A 23,825-nucleotide genomic window follows, 5' to 3' on the forward strand; every position below is an offset into this window, starting at 1 on the left:
ACAACATCCCCTCTCTTCCTACACATCTCGCAGCGGTCCGCTCTGCCAAAGGTGTATATTCTGGATTTTGACAGGTGGTCACATTAATGTGACTGGACTGTGTATAAAATGTAGAAATGTAACTCTGGGATATTATGAAAGAGGAGATTATCATCTTTCATATGACAGCAAGGTTGCAGTTCCACCTGTATGTCCGGAGATATCATCAGCTGAAAACACCATTAAGGGTTGGGAGTGGCTATATAAAAATACACCAATCCTCTATTGTCAACTTGGTGAGGGGGCGTCATTCTGAGCTCTTTGATGGCGTCAGAATCCAGAATTGTACCTCCTTGTCTGAGACCACCCACCTGACGGTACAGATACTGATGGTCCTATCAGAAACCAAAACTAGCAGCAAATGATTGCTCAGGAACTGGGTCGGCTAGAGAAAAAATTCCAGATGTGCCGGAGTCAGTGGTGTTGTGCTTATTAAATAATGCAAAGAACTTGAGATGATGAAGGAGGTAGAATGATCTCTTTAAGAATTTATTTCAATAGTGGCACAGCACTGCAAAAGTTTGTATAAAATATCATAAATTGTGTGTATCCTAAGTATCCTTGTCAGATTCACACATACTGCAGTCTTGTCTTACATAGATCAGCCTGTACAAACTCTTATCACTTACATTGATTATTCTCAAATTTCAGGAAGATTCAAGTGCAGAAGACGAAGATGAAGATGACATGGACAGTGATGAGAAACAACAGATGAAAGATAGGATATCCAGCAAATTGAAAATGGACCCCAATAAAAGTGCAAAGTCATCTGAACAATCTTCAGGGGATTTTGAGGAGAAGAAAAGTAGTCGCAGGTAACTTTAAAAAAATAGGTGACAAGTTTGTCGTGGAGATATAATTCTGCTTCATTACGTTTATAGTCACATAGTCGCGGTCCACTTCCCTGGGATGACATGGTTTGCCAAATGCGGACACTTCTTTGTGTTTTGCTATTTTTTTTCTAAAGCATACCGTACAATAATAGACACCCAAGCCAGTCAATGCAGTTACATTTGGAATAGTTTTGATTTTTTTTTTTTTTTTTCTTTTTAGATTAGAATTGTTATGGAAACTTTTATAGATAAACCGTCTCTCAGGTAGATAAAACTGGTTTATTTAGCAAACAGAGTATTATACACTGTCTACCAATAAGTATTTGGACACCCATGTAAATGAAGATATCTGCGGCTGTGATGTACGTCACGCCTTCTGCCGTTAAATAGGAAACAGCATTAGCATTAGTCACATGCAAGATACCACAATGTACAAAGTTGCCTGATTTTGAGAGAGGGGTAATTGTGGGGCACCACAGAAGTGGTTGATCCTTAAGGTACATAGCAAGTGAACTGAATTACCCAAAATCGACAGTGGCCTATGTGATTGCGAAGTGGAAGGTGAACGGTGATTGTCGGAATGTGCCCCGAGTCGGCAGACCCCCGAAACTGGGAGATAGAGACCGATAAGTGCTGGCCAGAGAAACCGCACCCCACCGATGGCTCACATACACCAGGAGTGTCACCAGGCATCCGGGAGTATTGTGTCGCTCAATACCATCCGTAAGGAAGCATCTGCTGGGGTCTACCAACTATTGGATAGGAAGAAATGTTGTTTGTCTATTCTACCACAAGTGTCCAAATACTTATTGGTAGACAGTGTATAATAGCAACAGATTATTAGTAAAGACTGTAAGGATTTTTCTTGATCAGAATTGTTAACTTACTGTATATAATACATAAAACACACAATATTGTCTCCATAAGGATCATGACGTATTGTGCCTTTTTTGGTTTCCTAAACTATTGCTGTTTTCTAGATGTAATTCTACTGAAAACCTCTTGGTGGCACTAAATAACCATAACTACTAAAAATTGGAATTTATTGCAGATTGGCCTAAATTGTTTATATAATATGGACGTGTTATGATGTTCTTATATAATGCTATGGTAATTAGTGTTGCTATGATATCAGATTGTTTTGCTCACCAAAAAAAATAATTTGTGGCTACCTGGGTCTGTCTGTTCTCGGTAAAATGCCTGCACTAATACTTGTATTTATTTCCCGAAAAAGCTATAGACTGATACCTGTAGTCATCGAAAATAAATGGTTGTAGTCAATCTAGAAAATGTTAAGGCTATGGCTGTGTGTGGCATATACTTACAGATGTAGAAGAGTTAAACCGAACTTTTGCAAGAATTGGTTAAACTACTTCAGTGTGATATCTTAGCACAGACGACATCAAAAAACGTTTCCAATGACTTTTTGTTGTCTTCCATGATAAGATATGATGTTGCAGCAGTTTAACCAATTGCAGACGTTTGGGTTAATTTGGCTACGTGTGTATATGTACGGATGGATGTTTAACTTGACTTCCCTTACCCTTGGTTCACATCTGCATTAGTATTCCGTCCAGGGGAGTCCACTTGGGAACCCCTACCCCCCCAAATAAAAATAAAAAAAATAAAATGAAGTAATACCAAATGCAAGTGCTGTGCAGAGAAAGCACACAGACCCCATAGACTATAATGGGGTCCGTGTGCGCAGACCGCCTGCAGTTGCATTCGGTATCCGTTCGGGGGGGGGGGGGGGTCCTCATGCAGACTCTCCCAGACGGAATACCAACACAGATGTGAACAAAGCCTTAGTGTGTTATCTTACCTCAGAAGACAATAAAAGTCATTGAAAGAGTCGAGTTAACACTGTTGGTTATGTTAACCTTATCTACATCTGTGCGATATATTTCCCTATTGTATATGTGAATTGTATGGCGATCTAAGGCACCCGTGTGACATTATCTTCTGCGCCTTATATACGTACTCTGAAAATACACACAATGATGTCACTGTACAGAAATTAATTTATGCAGCTAAATCACAGGGCATAAATAATGCACAAAATCATATTCCACCACAGGGTTAATACTATAGTGACGTCACAGGACTGAGACGCTGAATATTGATGCGTTTGCACAGGGATAATAATAATAGTGATGTCACCTGAGCAATGAGAAGGTCCAAACGGATAAGAATCCAGCAGAATATCAGGAGCGCACACTGTGCTACATGTTTGAGCCCAATTCTTTTGTTCCATGGACCACAAAGCTGTTGCCATGGGGTGTATGGAGAGATGAGCGAGTACTATTCAAAACTGACGTTCCGAATAGCACACACTCATAGGAATGATTAGACGCAGCCGACACGCAGGGGGTTAAGCGGCCGGCTGCTGGCAAAGTCTGTGTCCCGGCCGCTTCCATTCATTCCTATGGGTGTGTGCTATTCGAAACGGCCATTTCTATGAACAAATATTTGGCTGAGCTATCTCAAGTGTCTGGCCCTTTTTCAATAAGTTTTTTGGGACTAAAATATTGCTGACCTGTTGCTGCTCAGACAAGCACCACTTCCACTTCATAGGTCTGTGACATCATCTTCCTCGGTCACCGGCCAGTTTGCAAATCCCATTCAAAGCAAAGTCCCTGTATAATGTGAAGCACTATCTTGGTAAACCGGGAAGAGGCCACAACAATTTTGCGAACACTGGCTTTTCTAAACTACTTTTCAGTGGTGTGCTGGACCCTCGCCAATTGATATTGAACCTATACTAGGGATGGGCTATCAATGCCCAGTGGTGGAAATCCCCTTTAAGTAAATCCTATTATTAAAGGGAATCTGCCACCTTCCTCAAGCATATTCAGTTGCTGCCACCACATTATACAGCACATTATAGTGATAACATATCAATAGTGACATATAGAAATTTTGATGTGTTTTAAGCAAATGAAGCGCCTGCAGCACTGGGGGAGGGCACTCGGCATTGGTGATGGAGAGGATCAGGTCTTACTGTGTGGTGTGGTGCAGGCAGGAAACGGTAGAGGTCAGAGTGACAAAAGCTGTGCTCCAGGGAGCTGAAGCCCCGCCCCCAGTGCACCAACTGCCTCATTTGCGTAAGACTTCAAAGTGGTTTTTTTTTCTTAGTGAGTGTTCTTAATGGAGGAGGAGGGTAAGTTGTTCAGGTAATTCTGTTGACTTATCTATCTTCAGAGCAAGGGAATGGACTTGTTTATATCCGGCACCCCCTAATAAGATAAGATAAGATAAGATATTCCTTTAATAGTCCCACAATGGGGAAATTTCAGTGATACAGTTTCATAGATGGTACAGTAGTATATAACAAGAGAGAAACACATAGAAGCTCATGGCAGATAGAGAAATCCTAGGAATCATAGCAACTAAAAAAGAAAGAAACAGACACACTGCAGGATCATTTAGTTCTCTGTGCAGATTGGTGTTAATAATAATAATTATAATAATAATAATACAGCCGACTTGGTTGTAGGACACGAGGAGGGGGGTCACAGCATGTGGATATAACAAGCAGAAATTTTTGCAAATTTTACATCATATCTAATTATATGTTTTAGAGATTTTATTATAGTATGATTTCTGTTCTAAACCGTTGTGACACCCTTTCCCCTCTAGGAGGCGTACAACGTCCATACAATACAGGAGGGCTGCATACTCTCCTCACTGATAATGATGGCAGCACGCTGGTTTTCCATAGTTATGCCAGAAATGTTGATATGTAAAATGCAAGTCGAGAGCCGTCAGATTTACGGTGCTGGAGAAAGTTGCGCTGGCTCTCCAGAACTGGTCGCAAAGTTCTGTTTTAATCCAGACTGGCCTACGTTCTGGGTGTAATGGTAGATGTCGTGGTGACACTTCTTGTAACGGGTTGGACATCTCCAGCTAGCAGAGCCCTGCGAGAGGTTAACACAGCATTGTTTTACTAACCACTAACAGAGCGCGCCTTGTTTTACATTAATTATAGGACAGGAGCGATGCCCGGGGTCTGCACTCCCCAAACTTCCTGTCTAGCTGCTAGCCCTCTATTCTTTGTATGGATGTACTTTTTGCGCTCCTCCTTCTTTTGGCTTTTTTTTTTTTTTTTTTTTACTTGTGTCTGACTCCAGAGTTTTATATGCATTTGTGGAAGCTGATTAAAGATTTGCCAGAGAGAGTGGAAGTGCGGCTGTAAAATGACTGTAGTTGTGCTCCCTGGAACCTCCAGATAGAAGCATTGTATACTATGTGCCCACATCACCACTAGAAGTCTATGTGTACCCTTTGTATGCTACGTGCCCTGTGCCCACATCACTACTAGAGGTCTATGTGTACCCTTTACATACTATGTGCCCTCTGCCCACATCACCACTAGAAGTCTGTGTACCCTTTGTATGCTATGTGCCCACATCACTACTAGAAGTCTATGTGTACCCTTTACATGCTATGTGCCCTCTGCCCCCATCACCGCTAGAATTCTATGTGTACCCTTTGTATGCTACGTTCCCTGTGCCCACATCACACTAGAAGTCTATGCGTACCCTGGAGCCAACCACCCAGGTCAATTGTAGTTTAAGGGTTTTTGTGGGATAAATGTACAACTTGCTGTTGGCCAGGGGTGGAGAAGGTGTGGAAAAAAAAACACAGTATTCTCCTTACCCTAGTCCTCAGTTTAGGGATCATGTCCCAAACTCCCTTTAATGCACAAACGGCCCGGGCCAGAAGTGCAAAGTTTTAGGTGACCGCTGTGGCTAGTCACTGGTCACATGTTGGGTACTAGTGACCTACTGGTGACGTTACCTGTATGCAGCACTTGACTGCTAAGGCCAGTCATTGACCACAGCCGTCACCTGATCTTCTGTAATTCCAGCTTGGACAGTCCGTACATTGGAGGGAGCAGGGAGCTTTCTGCCTGAACCAATGCATAAGGCTAAGGATGTATTGCTTCTTGTTTTTTGTTTTTTTCTACTTTACACCATCACTGACCCCCAGTAAGTTTTGCATAAGTCTGTGTGATATTAAAGTATTCCTATCTCACCATGTGATCAGAGGTCTAACCCCCCCCCACACACACACACACACCTATCATGAGCATGAAGCATAATGCCCATTTTGGAACCGCACCAAATCTATGTTTTGAATTCTGCTTTTCTGGAGCACATTTTTCTCTGCCTCCAATAACGCACTGTGTGAATATGCCCCAAGTTTTCCTTGCAGAATGGATCTGCACAGTATTAAGGTTAAATTCCTGTGTTGGCACTTTGTGATAAATTAGTGGGTTTTGGGTTGCAGTTTGGGCACTCTGTCTCTAAAAGGTTCGCCATCACTGCATTAGAGGGTTGGTCAGTTGCACTGACACTGGCCGTTTTGACCAATGTTGATCTGATGTGTATGGCTTACTTAACGCTCCCCTATAAAGAGCCAGACAACCTCCCTACAAGTGTCATGGATGGTCTTTGTGCAGGACTGTACTGTGTGTACGAGTCCTTAGTATCGATATAATCTCTTTGTACATAAGTTTCAATAACCTTATCCATAAACATGATGCCTGAGTATACGAGTGGCGGATATACCTAACAACCTGGCACTTATTGTATGGAGATTTTTATTTTTTTTTTCCTAGAAGCTGGCAAGTGTCTAGTGAGTTGCTTTATTCAGTGCAGGGGCTTGGAGACCATTTCTGCCTGTGAGGAGAACCAGCTCCCTGTCAGAAGTCAGACATAGTGTGTACTGCACACATGGCATATTGCTCCAGACTTGGCCGGCAGCCCAGCTCACCCCATCCACTCTTCCCTAACAGGCCTACTGTCTGCAAATAGCAGGATTAAGGCCCTACAAGAACCATTCCATTTGTTGAAAGGAAACACTGCGACATATGGATAATTAAGAACTGCTGAAGTCGTACTGACAAGAAGTGTTACAGAGGGGGGAGAGCGGCTAACTAGATGAATCTGCTCATTAACGTTTGTTGTGTCTGAGCGGTAGAATTCCTTCTTACCATTTACAGTAGTAAAGTCATTGTGCTGGAAGCTGCTTCCAATCCGTACACTGCTGCGTATGATGTCAGCGCGTGTCTTTTAGCTAGTTGTGCTTTTTATTTGCATATGCTTCGTACATTTTCTGCATTGCCAACATCATATCATATTCTCCCTTCGCTACTGTGCTCCTCCATTAAAGTCCTTCCATGCTGCTTCGTCATTTCCAGCCATCTCTATGAACAGGAAGATGAATGGAAAAAATGATTGCGCCTAGGCTGCCCAGTGGCAGGACACGGAAGTGCAAGTGTTATGTGCTCCTTTATGTTCTGCCATATACATCAAAGTGAATGTAGCACTGGGATCAAGACTAACACTAAAGGAAAAAAAAATCCTCTGGTTTAAAGGGATTGTCCAAGCTATGATATTGAGCGCCACTTCCTCTTCTCAGGCCAGTGACATCATGTTCTTTGTCACAGGGACACCTCTACTAAACACATTTAGGGTAAGTTAACACGTGAGTTTGACGTGGAGGCCGCCTTGGATTCCAGTACTAAAAACGGCTAGCCGTGACTGGATGCCGATTCAGTACACCGGCATCTACTCACGTCATTCTGCTCCGGATTAGACCCAAATGAATGGGCCTAGTTGGGAAGGAGTGTCACGAAGTGGAGGTCCACAACTGAATCAGCTGCGTAATCCGCCTGAAGAAAGGAAATTACTGGCTCCAATTGCTTTCAATGGGAGGTGGTTTTTTGAGTTAGATTCTGTTGTGGATTCCGCGTCAAAATCTGGCCTAAAAAATCCCGTGTGAACCCGCTCTTAGGTTTTAAGTGGGCAGCACATGGCTGTTCTAAGGAGGGGTTTTATTGATCACTTTTGATAATTAAAGAGCATGTCCTATCCTGCTCTTTGAAAAAGAGTACCCCCCCCCCAATTGAGTTCAAAGAAGTTATCTAGCTTCCAAAATTATCTACAAATATAGCCACCTCAGTGCTAAATACTCGCTGTTCCCTTGTGCACCATTTCCTTGGCTTTATTTTACTTGCTGCTCCTTGTATCACTGTTATATACGTACAGTGAATATATGGACAAACTACATTTCCCATGATTAATCTGCCTGCTCTCACTCTCTGTGTACCTCTCCAGTCTCCCCTGCAATGAAATCAAAGATAATAAATCAGTCTCACATCTAAGGTCACATGCTAGTGAGATGCTTCATTTGCAAGCTTATTCCCGCACCCTGTGGGCAGCAAACACGTAGAATGAGAGCAAGCAGATGTATCATTGGAAATGTAGTTTGTTCACAGTTCACTGCATTTACATCACATAAGTGATACAAGGAGCAGCAAATAAATAAAGACAAGCAAAGGGTGCACAACGGAAAAGTGAGTATTTAGCACTGCTATGGATGTATTTGCAGATAATTTTTGTAAACTGGGTGACCCTTTTAATAGCGCATGAAAGGTAAAAAAAAAAAAAAAAATCTCCTGCCCCCTTCCATAGATGAATTGCCCATGTAACTTGCCAGTTCGCTTGGTGTATGTCAATGAAGTCATACTCTCAATGGATTCTTATCACGGCTCTCATAGGAACGTCCGGCTCAAACTCACCAGTATAAGAACCACTCTGTAAGAGTGGCACTTGTTCTAGAGAACTTGAGTTGTCCTTGTATTACGGGGACACCACCACCGTCCTCTGTGCCCTCCATAAGCCCTTATAGTATAGTATGGAAATGGACTGCCTTTATTAAGCCAACCTCCTACACGGCTCAGATCTCACCATCGTAAAGTAGATGTGTCCTTCTGACCAGGTAGATGGGTACCAGAAGAGTATACAAGAGAGCACGGTCCCGGGTCTATATCCCAATACCTCTCGCCATTTCCTCATCTCCCCTATTCTAACATCTATTCCTTATTGGTATGGAAATGACTGTAAGGGAAAGCAGACCTGAATTTGGGTCCTAAATAGAGATTCAATTTCTGGATTTTTTGGTTTACGAGCCCATGGTGCCCTGGTATTTTTGTACTTTTTCTCTTTTTTTGAGTCTGCAGTCTGTAATTCTAATCTGACTATATAGATCCTTGTACACAGTTTGTTTGAGAAGTTTTTGGACATGAACTCTATTGGTGCATTTTTATACATCCCATAAGGAGTATACATTATTTTTAAAGCCAATTAAATGGAATAAATTCTTCTGTCACAGCGAAGTCCAAACTGGAAACAGGTCACAGAGTTTAGAGCGCGTTTTCATTAGATTGATCGTCCATTCATTCATATAAAGCAGAGCTTTTATTGTAGCTGACTCGTGGCTTGGCACTTATCTCACTCCCCGTTTTGCTCATTTAAATAGCTTAAGTGCCATATGCAGCGAGCTGAAGTTGGCAATAGTACGTTGGACTGTAAAATAGTTTACATAAAACGGCATGCCCGTACACAGATCCTTTTCCCGAGGACTGCTGTGCTTTCTGATTGACAGTGGAAATGCCATACGTTCCCACTTATAAAACTTCAGTGTGAATCAATGCAAAATGTCCTGTTTTTTTTTCTGTAAAAGCATTTTAATATCATTTAGTAATGCACCATTCAATAACATTTTGCTGTATTTACTATGGATTGCTCCCTCCAGAGCACGCCCTTTGCAAATGTCCTGTTGAGGCATAGGTGCAACAGGCATCAGGTTGTGGCATGCCAAGTTTGGATGACCCCTGAGAGCGTTGTCTAAGTAGCCCCCCCTGTAGGAATTCACTGCGAGGAGACTACCAGGTTGCTACATGGTGTGAGGAGTGGCTGACCAAGGATCAGAGAGATGCTGGTGGGAAGCACCAAGTGTCAGTAAGAGTTGATGGAGTACAGCCTCTATTGAGGACAAGCAACATTCTTTTTAGAGTCATAAATGGAGAGAAGGTCAGGGCAAGAAGCACAGGTTCTAGGTCTGAGGCAAGCCAGGGTCAGGCATGAGACATCTGCATAACTAGATCAGGAGGAAAGATGGAGTCATGAACAAATCAAGGACAAAATAAGAAACTATCAGAACTCAATGGCAGAACTTCCTTGCAGGTACTGGTAAGATAGGACTCTATATTGCTCAAGGGTCATGTACCCAGTAGAGCTGCTTTAAATATGTTCTGGGCATCAGGGATTGGCTAGGGAAGACTAAAGTGCAACAGAGTGCACTCGCCCTATAGGACCTAGGGAGAGAGCAGATGGAGGGGAAGGACCAGGACATTGGCAGGGGGTGTACTGCTGTCCATGCCTGCCAAGAGAGACCTTATGTTAGTGGGCATGGAACACTGGCATAATGATGGGAAAGGGCCAACATCAAAAAGTAACCCAGCAATGGTGACCGCCATGAGGAGAAGTGCCATCCATCAGCGTCTGACACCTCTGGTGGTAACTTATAGCTTTCTAGAACAAAAGAATTGGGAGCATTGGGACATCCCCATAAACATTAAATGTTCGTATCAGAGGGTTTGGCTGGTTTTCATCTAAGGTGTGTAAAAGCTGAAAACTAGGGGTAGGGGAGTTCATCTGGCAGCCCATGACTATAGGTATCAGTCTGTATATAGCTATAAGTCTGTTGACCCCACAAATCCCTAGAACGAGAGTCTTTAGTCTCCTTTCTTTCACAATGTGGCTTAGTTTGAATGGAGTAGTGGTCTACATGTGCTCTGCTACTTCATTCATTGTCTATGGACTAACAGAAACAATTCCCTTAGGTCCCAAAGACATTGAGTAGAGTGGTACCATGCACACTCGCCTGCCACTCCAGGTAATGACAAAGATTTGTAATGCGCCATTCTCGTGGAGAGCTGAAGTGCAGTGAGCACTGCGGAGCAGGGGAGCCAGTGGCTGCCATATAGGCGACCATCCCCAACACCCTTAAGACTTAGTTGTATACATGATTTACCTGCCAATCAGTATGTTTTTGGCATGTGAGAAGAAGCCAACAGAAATACTGGGAGAACATACAAACTCCATGCAGATGTTGCCCTTAGTTGGAGTCGTGATCATGCAGTGAAGACCATTGGTAGACTGGGGATTCCTGTTACATTAATACTAGTCAGATATTCTTGTCATTATTTGGTCAGTAGGCGATAAATGTCCATACTGGACAGCCCCTTCAAAAAAAAATGTCAAGACTTTTTCTTTTTAATTTATTAAAACCAGATAAATATTAGACTTTTTCTAATCTGTTTTGTATTTTCTAATAGTGGATTTTTTAAAGTTACATATATAAATGGCTATGGGGACGGCCATCTTGCCTGATTTTCTGCTTTGCTCTGTTAGCAGCATTTAGTGATATGTGTTACAGCAGACTCCTAGCTATAGGCAGAAATAGTCTGGAGCTGATTCATTGAGGTCTATACAAGGAGCCTTCAGGGTTCTGGACCAATCAGATTGGGAGGAGTATGGGTGAAGCGTGCAAAAACTCAATCTTTCTCATGAATTCTTCAAAAACTTTGAGTACTAATCACAACGCGTTTCGGGCTTGGCCCTTTATCAAGTGCGATTGAAACAGAAGAGTTGGAGTCTGGAGGATAAGGCAGATTGATGGGAGTATTTATGCTTCTGGCTTAGAAATAGATGAAAGGGGGATGTCCAATTTGCCTTACTCTCCAAACTCCAACTCTTCTGTTTCAGTTGCACTTGAGAAAGGGCCCAGCCCGAATCGCGTTGTGATTGGTATTCAGTAAAGTTTTTAAAGAATTCTGGAGAAAGATTGAGTTTGTGCGCTCTTCATCCATACTCTTCCCAACCTGATTGGTCCAGAATCCTGAAGGCCCCTTACTTTGACGTTCACGCATCTCATGGTTAGCATTAAGGGGGAAGCTGCTGCCACCATTCTTGGGCTCATTATATGCTGTTGTGGTGTTGTGACTTATCACAACACCACGAGGTAAGAGGCCACTCTCAGTAAATCTCACTTCATCTCACCATATTGGCACTCGGTGTCTCCCCCTCTTTGTATTTCATTGAGGTCTATGGAAGAGTTTTGTAGACCTGCTCTGTGCAGGGGGGGGACTAGATAGGCTGCAACATCATCCATTGTCAGCAGTAGATGCAATGAAGACTTGGGTGTTCTCTTCTATTGTAATTCAGTCTGTGCTGTAAATGGGGTGGCTGCTGTAAGGAGATTCCCCCCCCCCCCTACTGAATTGGCAAGTGCCAGGCTCTGTGGCCTGAGGGATTTTAATTCTTTTTTTTAATATATTTCTTTATATAGATAGCGGCCTGGAAAATTCTTTAAAAAAAAGCATGTTTAACATGAAAACTTGTTTAAAAAAAAAAAAAATGGTAATTTTCTTGCGACACATTCCTTTGTAAGTAGAAGATCCTTTTCGCATGTATCTACTCATTTTTTGATGTGCTTTTCAGCTGTAGGTATATACCATCAGGCAGAGTCTTTGTCGCTCACCATAGAGAGTTTAGTATGAAGATATATCAGACAATCCATAAATTAGATGGAAAACCACTCCAACGTATCTCTGCCTTTTGGTATCCCTCCCAGCTCTGCAGCATAGATAATAATACGCCCTCTCCATTCGGTAATATTTAACCCTTATTCCTTGTCTTTGGAGTATCCGTCTGTGTAAAGAGCGGCTCCGGCGTTATACCGCGGTGGGTGACTGGCAGAGTCCAGCCGTCAGACCTGCCATACTACATTAAACACAATCACAGATTGTTTAGGCACAAAACTGTATCCCAGCTGAGGTTTTTCTTGGCTCGGCATCAAAGCATATTATAAGGTATAGTGTTGAACTAGTACAAAGACGGGATTGTTAGTGTGGTACACTTCATCCTGCTGCTACTTGGCATGATTCAGTGTGTTTTTAACTTTCGCGTTGCCTTTTTTTTTTTTTCTCCTCTTTCTCTTTGCAAGTATTTGTCTAGTCACCTGGAAATAAAATGATGCTTAGATGACCCATGAAAATGCACTTGGTGTGGTGGAAGCCGAGAAAGTGTAATCCACATTGCGGCGGATTGTTAACACAGCGCACAGTGCAAGATATCATTTCAAAGCCATACAAAACCTTCAATTGTCAGTGAGCACATGTGGTTTTGTACAGTAGCTTAATTGCAAAAGTGTATGCTCCCCCCTCTTATGTATAAATGGATCCGAGAGGCGAGCGGCTTACTTAGATTGCAAGCTTCAGTGATTCTGGGAGAGACGCTGTAACCTGCCTCTTTTTTTTTTCCCAAAACACTTTATACCTTGAGTTTTATAGCCGTACTCTCTTTTTACTGTACGCTATTTAGACGTGAAGCTGAGCTCCAATTACTGTTTTCCTAAAGTAGTAATTGCCCCTTTGTATACTCTTGTAGCTGTCCGCTAATCCTTCTTTCATGACTGCCACTGGGGAAACATCTGGCTGTTAAAGATCAAGCAATAAAAAGACATGCAAGACAAAAGCCATGTAAAATAACCATAAAGCCCTGTGATTCTTATCTCGAGCTGTGCACAATTTGTATTAAACAGAGTAAACATTGGTATACATGGCCATAAGTAGAGAGACACTCTATTAAAGTGGTTGCCCCATCTCAAGGATCCTATCTATACTGGTAGCTTATGTAAATTGAAGTCTTTTCCTAAATATAATGCTTTAGAAATGCTGCTTTGTTTGCCTGCTATGTGAATTTATTCCTCCCATTGTTTACACAGTGTTGCTATAACCATGGACCTATAGGACAAGTGACGTCACTTACTCACTGCTCATGCCAACAGGACAATCTGCTAATTGCAGTTTGCTGATAAAGCCGAGTCTGTTATCTCTCTATGTAAACCCATAAATAACACTGAGCCTGTTCTGTACAAGCACCTGCATAGTATCTGATCTGTATAAATGTTCTGTGTCCCGTTCAGCCAGAGGGAGGAGAGAAATACAGGAAGTGAGAAGCAGACACTGCAGGCAGACTGCTGAGACACTGAGATGGGGAAAACCCCTTTAACAAGGGGAAAGGCAATGCCCACTTGGCAATTCATTTATACATTTCCAGGAGCTGTAATAGAGGAACAGCACAACACAGAATGATGAGATAAGAATATCCAGGATTATGTCATTGGGAATACAAGTCTGTCAGGAGAACCTACTGATCTTCTTCAAAGAGGATCTGTCACCAGGTAAAAATACTACATCCCATACAGCATTGGATGCTCGCTGTGCCCCTGGTCAATTTAATGGTTTTCTTATTAAAATCCGTCCTGGGAAATTTGCTCTAATTTTCCGAGTGGGCGGCGACTTTGTGTTTAAAAGGTTCCCGCCCACATGGAGAATCAGAGATGGTTCACATATAATCTTTCCGGGGCCATGGATGGGTGGATGGATTTTAAAAAGAAAACCATCAGGTTATTCAGAGGGACAGCAAGAATCACATGATGCATGGCATATAACATGTTCTGCTTGGTGACAGTCTTTAAAGGAAGTTTTTATGTTGAATATATTTTAAGAATTTTATTCTAAAAAAAGAACTAAATCCTTCACTTTTCACTTTGGCCACCAAATCTAATAATAGACTAAAATGTAACAATTCTTTAGGGGTTTTCAGTACAGCAATTGCCTCGTTAACACCACAATCAGGACTACAATAGAAGATAATGCTACTGACCCATCATTGTATATTCTATCCAATCCTGACAACAGATGATGCCACAGTTTATCTATTTCCCTCCCATGCACAGAACATGTCTAGAAAACTTTCCTATAAACCTCAATAAGTCAGCTCTAGACTATTGCTGCCGATAGCCATGAGACTGCTGTAAAGCATCTCTCTAAATGCCGCTAACACAGCAGAGGAGAAGCTCAACCAAAATGGGTGACCCCATAATCATATACTGTAAATAGAACAGAAAATCTTAAATCAGACAACAATGTCGCTGCAGGACTGGAGCACCATGAACAGGTAAATATGATTTTTTTTTTCACTCTCCCATGCCTATATAAAGAAAAAGGTTAACTTAGTATCTTCTGTACTATTTCTTGTGACATCCCAAAATAATACCAGATGATCAATTCCTTAAACCAGCCTGTAGACCTCAAGTGAACTTCCAATAGCACAGCTAAAACATTAGTTACATGGTTGGGTTACCATTTGGATGCTTATATGGAGCCATATTCCAGCACTATGAAATTATCTTTAGTCACTGGATGCCCTTCTTGAAAAGAAAAAAATCTTACAGGTTATGGATTCTAGATTTTAAGGACACGTTGATCCTGGGTTTTTATACTGACTGCCAGATTGGAGTTGGGGAGGATTTTTTTCCCCTGAAATGGGGCAATTGGCATGAGCCTCATGGGTTTTTTTTTTTTGCCTTCCCCTGGATCAACACTGTAGGGGTTGTAGGGTTATAGGTTGGACTTGATGGACTGATGTCTTCATCCAACCTCATCTACTTTGTAACTGAAAGAAACTTTTGTTTTCCAAAATGCATGACTTTAGCTATTGTTTGCCTCCGATGGAGTGTTGTTTGACTTCTCCAAGTTGTCTTTGGCCATATGCAAAAAAAAAAAAAAGGTAGCTCTTTAATCAAACTAAAAATTAGACAACTGAAGATGGTTCTAGCAGGATAGTAGGATTTCCATAGATCAGCGTATAGGAAGGGCATGTAGGCTTTATACAGATGACGGGTATTGTATGGCAGTAGTTTAAGTGCATTGTTTCCCTGTAGCGTCTTTTATATGTTTATAGAGTAGAATCTACACATGGGTTTTTATTCTCTTTTAATTGCAACCAGTCGATGTCGATGCTCTCCACTGGACAGTTCTGTGACTTTAAAGGCATACTGCTGTCACTGGTAATTACTATAGCTCCAAAATTATTTTTAATGAGGAATAAATCAGCGGTCGAGAGTGTTTGAAGTCCCCCGTCCGTCCTTTTGATAAGCAGCCATACTGAGCTCACTGCTGGAATAGGATTGCTGAAGGAAAGTGGCTTGTGTTAAGTGCCGCTAAAGCGTCGTATGTCGCAATGACATCATTCTGATAATTGGTTACACCTGCCGCTTGTTAATTACCGCCATCCACTACTCTACTTTTATACAATTTTGTTACGGCAGATATATATATATATATATATATATATATATATATATATATATATATAATAAATTATTAAACTGACATATAAGTCTATCTATCTACATATAAGTCTATCTATCTATCTATCTATCTATCTATCTATCTATCTATCTATCTATCTATTGTACACCTATGGCAATCCATATTGATAAATTCAGTATTTGGTGCATTAAAGGGGTTGTCCAACCATTAAAGAGAACCTTTAATATTGTCTAACATTGGCATTGTTATACCACTGGAAGGCTGACAGTCGGCTCTGCCGGTATGTTAAGCACCAATATCCCTACAGTGTCAGAGGGGCCGGCCTCACAGCCCTTCCTTATCCCCCAACATTTCTAGGCTATGGAGGTGTACAGTCAGGTAGGGGTGGGGGGACCTTCCGCTGAGGTGCGAGGCCAGCCCCTCTGACAGTGCAGCGATATCTATGCCAAAAGTAACGGCATAGATATTTCTGCAACCAGGTCACATACTGGCAAAGCTGCCACTACGCTGAATTCAGTGCTTTGTCGGCTCTCCAGCCTTATATAACTCCAACAATGTTTGATGCCAATGTTTCTTTCTAAGGATCACATGAATGAACAGAGCTAGCGAGGACAGGGCAGCCCTACATTTTTATTCCACAACAGATAACACAAAAGGTAGCATTCCATACTGGAACAGAACACAGTCCATACAGGATTCACATTCCCAAGGAATCAACCAGCACAAATCCTCCCGATCCCTCAGGACAGGGGATCTTCTCCTTCTCTACCTTTTGGGTGCCAGCACCAACATAGTTGCCCAACAGAATGTAACTCTAGAAACAACTCTAACTAGTACTCCCTCCCATACTCCATCTTATATCCCTAAGTTGGGCGATTATTCAAGACAGTTTCCAGTCTCTGTCTGACCAGGAGGATGTGTGCATGGGCGTCTATAGCGTATTATGAGTCAGCCATGGCAGTAAGGCGGATCTCTCCAGCTGGTCATCAAGGGGTCCAGACCCCATTCAGCTAAGATGTATATGTCCTAACAAATCGGACTGAAATATTTTCCCCACCCCCTTGTGTTCAGTTCCTGATGTGGCAGACAGGACATGGGGTAATGCAAAGAGTTCACAGGAACTTCAGTACACAATATCAGAAATATCAGAGCAACATCCAGAATCAGCCCCAATGTTAATCATGTAAAATGCATCATCTCCTATAACCAGTTACATTTGCAGGCAATTTAGAGTTAAAGAGGACCTTTCATCAGATCGGGCACATGCAGTTCTATATACTGCTGGAAAGCTGACAGTGCGCTGAATTCAGCGCACTATCGGCTTTCCCAATCTGTGCCCCGGGTAAAGTGCTATCTGTCCCAGTACCGTAGCGCTTTACAGTCAGAAGGGCGTTTCTGACACTTAGCCAGGGACGCCCTTCTGCCCAGCAGCGCCTATCGCGCTGTACTGTGGAGCGGAACTCCCGCCTCCCTCTCCTGATAATGCTCGTCTATGGACAAGCACTGCGAGCAGAGGGAGGGGGCGTTCCTCCCCGCTCACACTGTGCAGCGTGATAGGCGCTGCTGGGCAGAAGGGCGTCCCTGGCTAACTGAATTCAGCGCACTGTCAGCTTTCCAGCAGTATATAGAACTGCCTGTGCCCAATCTGATGAAAGGTCCTCTTTAAACATATTAACAAATATAAGTAATTAAAAATTTTGCAGAGTTTTTAAGATTTTCTTTAACCATCTTAGTAATAACCGGTTTTTGTCTGAATCACTTGCCAATGGACACGACCATGGATGCAGGAACTTTCAGTTGTCTGGTAACTTGTCAGAAACCCAGCCGTGATGCCCTTATTGAGGACAGGTTATCAGGCAGGAACACAACATGCAGGAGAAGGTAACCTGTCCAAAATAAGGACATCATGGCTGGGTTTGTGACAAGTCCCAGACCATATCAAGACAAGGGGCTGTCAACACTAAGAAAATACAGAAAAAAAATGTTTTGTTCTCATTGTCTGACTATGTAATTCATAGATTGGCTGGGTCTATAGACATTAGAATTGTCAGCCATTGGTTTGCCTGAAAATATAAGTGTATGGCACGGTCACCTGAGTTTGACCAACCCTTTGGAATACTATGCAGAAATTTTTTATTTTTTTCCCTAACCTAGCCACACAGTCCATTATGATGGTAGTGCGGTTTATTTGTCCACTTGACGACCAATTATTTTCTTCCATGTATGGTTAATATTACACAGTGCCCTTTTTTGTCTCCTAGATTAGGATCTGGTGGAGGACCAAGTCCTCAATGACCTACTTGGCATAAGCCAATGAATCCATGGCCACTTGATATTTACAAGGTTTACCTGTGTGGTTTCAGCCAAATCTTGTAGTTTCCAAAAGTTTAGCCCACACACCCTATTACTATTATAATGAAAAAGGAACCGATTTTCAGGAGTGATCCTCTGGAATTGGTAAAAGATGAGTACAAGACTAGTGTATTGTGTAAGCTTACACTGACTGGATTTCCGGTCATTTCACATCAGTCTGATTATCGCCATTAGACAGTAATAAAACATCATAATATATACTGTATATATTTTTTTAAATTCATCTAATAATTCCTAGAGATGAGCGAACAGTGTTCTATCGAACACATGTTCGATCGGATATCAGGGTGTTCGCCATGTTCGAATCGAATCGAACACCACGTGGTAAAGTGCGCCAAAATTCGATTCCCCTCCCACCTTCCCTGGCGCCTTTTTTGCACCAATAACAGCGCAGGGGAGGTGGGACAGGAACTACGACACTGGGGGCATTGAAAAAAATTGGAAAAAGTCATTGGCTGCCGAAATCAGGTGACCTCCATTTTAGACGAATAGTGGATTTCAAATCCGGGTCATATGAGAATGTGAACTTTGTGACTATGAGACAGGGATAGCTGTACAGGCAGGGATAGCTAGGGATAACCTTTATTTAGGGGGGAATGTTATTAAAAATAACTTTTTGGGGCTCTATCGGGTGTGTAATTGTGATTTTTGTGAGATAAACTTTTTCCCATAGGGATGCATTGGCCAGCGCTGATTGGCCGAATTCCGTACTCTGGCCAATCAGTGCTGGCCAATGCATTCTATTAGCTTGATGAAGCAGAGTGTGCACAAGGGTTCAAGCGCACCCTCGGCTCTGATGTAGCAGAGCCGAGGCTGCACAAGGGTTCAAGCGCACCCTCGGCTCTGATGTAGGAGAGCCGAGGGTGCACTTGAACCCTTGTGCACCCTCAGCTCTGCTACATCAGAGCCGAGGGTGCGCTTGAACCCTTGTGCACACTCTGCTTCATCAAGCTAATAGAATGCATTGGCCAGCGCTGATTGGCCAATGTATTCTATTAGCCTGATGAAGTAGAGCTGAATGTGTGTGCTAAGCACACACATTCAGCTCTACTTCATCGGGCTAATAGAATGCATTGGCCAGCGCTGATTGGCCAGAGTACGGAACTCGACCAATCAGCGCTGGCTCTGCTGGAGGAGGCGGAGTCTAAGATCGCTCCACACCAGTCTCCATTCAGGTCCGACCTTAGACTCCGCCTCCTCCGGCAGAGCCAGCGCTGATTGGCCGAAGGCTGGCCAATGCATTCCTATGCGAATGCAGAGACTTAGCAGTGCTGAGTCAGTTTTGCTCAACTACACATCTGATGCACACTCGGCACTGCTACATCAGATGTAGCAATCTGATGTAGCAGAGCCGAGGGTGCACTAGAACCCCTGTGCAAACTCAGTTCACGCTAATAGAATGCATTGGCCAGCGCTGATTGGCCAATGCATTCTATTAGCCCGATGAAGTAGAGCTGAATGTGTGTGCTAAGCACACACATTCAGCACTGCTTCATCACGCCAATACAATGCATTAGCCAGTGCTGATTGGCCAGAGTACGGAATTCGGCCAATCAGCGCTGGCTCTGCTGGAGGAGGCGGAGTCTAAGGTCGGACCTGAATGGAGACTGGTGTGGAGCGATCTTAGACTCCGCCTCCTCCAGCAGAGCCAGCGCTGATTGGCCGAATTCCGTACTCTGGCCAATCAGCACTGGCTAATGCATTGTATTGGCGTGATGAAGCAGTGCTGAATGTGTGTGCTTAGCACACACATTCAGCTCTACTTCATCGGGCTAATAGAATGCATTGGCCAATCAGCGCTGGCCAATGCATTCTATTAGCGTGAACTGAGTTTGCACAGGGGTTCTAGTGCACCCTCGGCTCTGCTACATCAGATTGCTACATCTGATGTAGCAGTGCCGAGTGTGCATCAGATGTGTAGTTGAGCAAAACTGACTCAGCACTGCTAAGTCTGCATTCGCATAGGAATGCATTGGCCAGCCTTCGGCCAATCAGCGCTGGCTCTGCCGGAGGAGGCGGAGTCTAAGGTCGGACCTGAATGGAGACTGGTGTGGAGCGATCTTAGACTCCGCCTCCTCCAGCAGAGCCAGCGCTGATTGGCCGAATTCCGTACTCTGGCCAATCAGCACTGGCTAATGCATTGTATTGGCGTGATGAAGCAGTGCTGAATGTGTGTGCTTAGCACACACATTCAGCTCTACTTCATCGGGCTAATAGAATGCATTGGCCAGCGCTGATTGGCCGAATTCCGTACTCTGGCCAATCAGCACTGGCTAATGCATTGTATTGGCGTGATGAAGCAGTGCTGAATGTGTGTGCTTAGCACACACATTCAGCTCTACTTCATCGGGCTAATAGAATGCATTGGCCAATCAGCGCTGGCCAATGCATTCTATTAGCGTGAACTGAGTTTGCACAGGGGTTCTAGTGCACCCTCGGCTCTGCTACATCAGATTGCTACATCTGATGTAGCAGTGCCGAGTGTGCATCAGATGTGTAGTTGAGCAAAACTGACTCAGCACTGCTAAGTCTGCATTCGCATAGGAATGCATTGGCCAGCCTTCGGCCAATCAGCGCTGGCTCTGCCGGAGGAGGCGGAGTCTAAGGTCGGACCTGAATGGAGACTGGTGTGGAGTGATCTTAGACTCCGCCTCCTCCAGCAGAGCCAGCGCTGATTGGCCGAATTCCGTACTCTGGCCAATCAGCACTGGCTAATGCATTGTATTGGCGTGATGAAGCAGTGCTGAATGTGTGTGCTTAGCACACACATTCAGCTCTACTTCATCGGGCTAATAGAATGCATTGGCCAGCGCTGATTGGCCGAATTCCGTACTCTGGCCAATCAGCACTGGCTAATGCATTGTATTGGCGTGATGAAGCAGTGCTGAATGTGTGTGCTTAGCACACACATTCAGCTCTACTTCATCGGGCTAATAGAATGCATTGGCCAATCAGCGCTGGCCAATGCATTCTATTAGCGTGAACTGAGTTTGCACAGGGGTTCTAGTGCACCCTCGGCTCTGCTACATCAGATTGCTACATCTGATGTAGCAGTGCCGAGTGTGCATCAGATGTGTAGTTGAGCAAAACTGACTCAGCACTGCTAAGTCTGCATTCGCATAGGAATGCATTGGCCAGCCTTCGGCCAATGAGCGCTGGCTCTGCCGGAGGAGGCGGAGTCTAAGGTCGGACCTGAATGGAGACTGGTGTGGAGCGATCTTAGACTCCGCCTCCTCCAGCAGAGCCAGCGCTGATTGGTCGAGTTCCGTACTCTGGCCAATCAGCACTGGCCAATGCATTTCTATGGGGAAAAGTTAGCTTGCGAAAATCGCAAACTGACAGGGATTTCCATGAAATAAAGTGACTTTTATGCCCCCAGACATGCTTCCCCTGCTGTCCCAGTGTCATTCCAGGGTGTTGGTATCATTTCCTGGGGTGTCATAGTGGACTTGGTGACCCTCCAGACACGGATTTGGGTTTCCCCCTTAACGAGTATCTGTTCCCCATAGACTATAATGGGGTTCGAAACCCATTCGAACACTCGAACAGTGAGCGGCTGTTCGAATCGAATTTCGAACCTCGAACATTTTAGTGTTCGCTCATCTCTAATAATTCCCTTTTAGTCAGATTTCTACTGATTTATTTTCCATCTCCTTGTTCATTATTCTTTGTGAGCTTTAGATTTCCTCATGGGCCAAGGTGTTGAGAGTTGACCTCTGATTTTCAATAAGTCTATCCCATTAGGCCTTTGTAAAGTATACTATAGTATTGACTATACTGAACGTGATGACAAGGCCAAGTAAACGAAACCGTTTTTTGTAGAAATGTTAACAATACTATTTTTTTTTTTTCCTGCCACTTCACGCACAATTTTCTATACAGCTATAGCGAGCACTTCACATTCTTATTCCATATGAGAAAAACCTATTCATTTGCCACCACCGTGTAACAAAGCTCATTACACTGATAAACAATATACCTTTTGTTATGTTTATGTTGTCCATAACAATAGTCTTATGCAAATGAGGCACTAGGGGCGGGTCTTCAGCTCTGGGAGCACTGCATGTCAAAGCAGTGGAAAGATGGTGCAGGCAGGGGATGGTACCGGTCAGAGTAGCACATGCAGTGTTTACTATATTTTTCCCAAAAAGTGTTTTTGTTTTGTTTGTTTTTTTTTCAAAATCCATCTTCTCAGGTTAATAGACCCTATAGACTCTATGCTACCGTAGTTTAATGGAATTTTTTTAAAAAAAAACCTGTCATGGCTCGCAACATTTGTACTCGCGTAGTGTTCATTCCAAATGCGACCACGGACTTTAATGGAAGGGATAGCATTATTATTGTTTTACTTATATAGCACCATCATATTCCACAACACTTTACAAACACTGTCAGTCACTGCCCCATATAGAGCCCACAATCTACACTCCCTATATCAGTATGTCTTTGGAATGTGGGAGGAAACCAGAGTACCTGAAAGGAACTCACACAAACATGTGAAGAACATATAAACTCCTTGCAGATGTGTCCTTGCTCAGATTCGAACCCAGGACACTTAAAGAGGACCTGTCACCATATCCAGGCACAGGCAGTGTTATATACTGCCAGAAAGCTGACAGTGCGCTGAATTCAGCGCACTGTCGGCTTTCCCGATCTGTGCCCGGTGTAAAGCACTATCGGTCCCGGTACCGTAGCTCTTCTATGGTCAGAAGGGCGTTTCTGACCATTAGCCAGAGACGTCCTTCTGCCTTGCGGCGCCAATCGCGCTGTACTGTAGAGCGGGGAGGAACGCCCCCTCCCTCTGCTCACACAGCTCGTCCATAGACGAGTATTATCAGGAGAGAGAGGGGGCGTTCCTCCCGGCTCCACAGTACAGCGCGATTGGCGCCGCGAGGCAGAAGGACGTCTCTGGCTAATGGTCAGAAACGCCATAGAAGAGCTACGGTACCGGACCGTAAGCTCTTCACACCGGGCACAGATCGGGAAAGCCGACAGTGCGCTGAATTCAGCGCACTGTCAGCTTTCCGGCAGTATATAACACTGCATGTGCCCAGATATGGTGAAAGGTCCTCTTTAATAGAGGTGCCACAGACAACATCTATCATGTGTTTTTTATTTGTTCATTTGTTTTTGATTTTTCTTTTTTAAACACGGAGTTTTAATTATATTTTACATATCTGATGTATGCGTGGAACATTGTAAGGGAGCGTTCACACTACCGTCGGTGTCCGACATGTAGTGTCCGCTCCTAGTGTCCGCTCAAAATCTGTCACGGACACTAGGAGCGGACACTAGATGTGTCCGTGACACCTGTCATTCACTTGAATGGGCATCGGGTGCGTTCTTTTGCACTCCGTGCCCGTCCTTCCCTGTCCGAAAGAGAAAATGTCCGACTTCACAAGCGGACAGAGGAACCCTGCATGCAGGGTTTTTCTGTCCGCTTGTGAAGTCTGACATCTTCACTTGCGGACAGGAAAGGACGGGCACGGAGTGCAAAAGAACGCACCCGATGCCCATTGAGATGAATGGCAGGTGTCACGGACACA

The 23,825-nt window shown here is 43.6% G+C and overlaps 1 protein-coding gene across 1 annotated transcript in view; it reads left to right on the plus strand.

Moving 5' to 3' along the window:
* CWC27 (CWC27 spliceosome associated cyclophilin) overlaps positions 1 to 23,825 on the plus strand; it is a 160,331-nt gene that overhangs the window by 45,668 nt on the left and 90,838 nt on the right. Inside the window, exon 10 of the mRNA XM_075269884.1 lies at positions 691 to 854. Coding sequence (XP_075125985.1) covers positions 691 to 854 — 164 coding nt within the window. The remainder of the gene's footprint in view (positions 1 to 690; positions 855 to 23,825) is intronic.

The sequence above is a fragment of the Leptodactylus fuscus genome, chromosome 1, assembly GCF_031893055.1.
Source record: "Leptodactylus fuscus isolate aLepFus1 chromosome 1, aLepFus1.hap2, whole genome shotgun sequence".
In the NCBI taxonomy this organism is placed as follows: Eukaryota; Metazoa; Chordata; class Amphibia; order Anura; family Leptodactylidae; genus Leptodactylus; species Leptodactylus fuscus.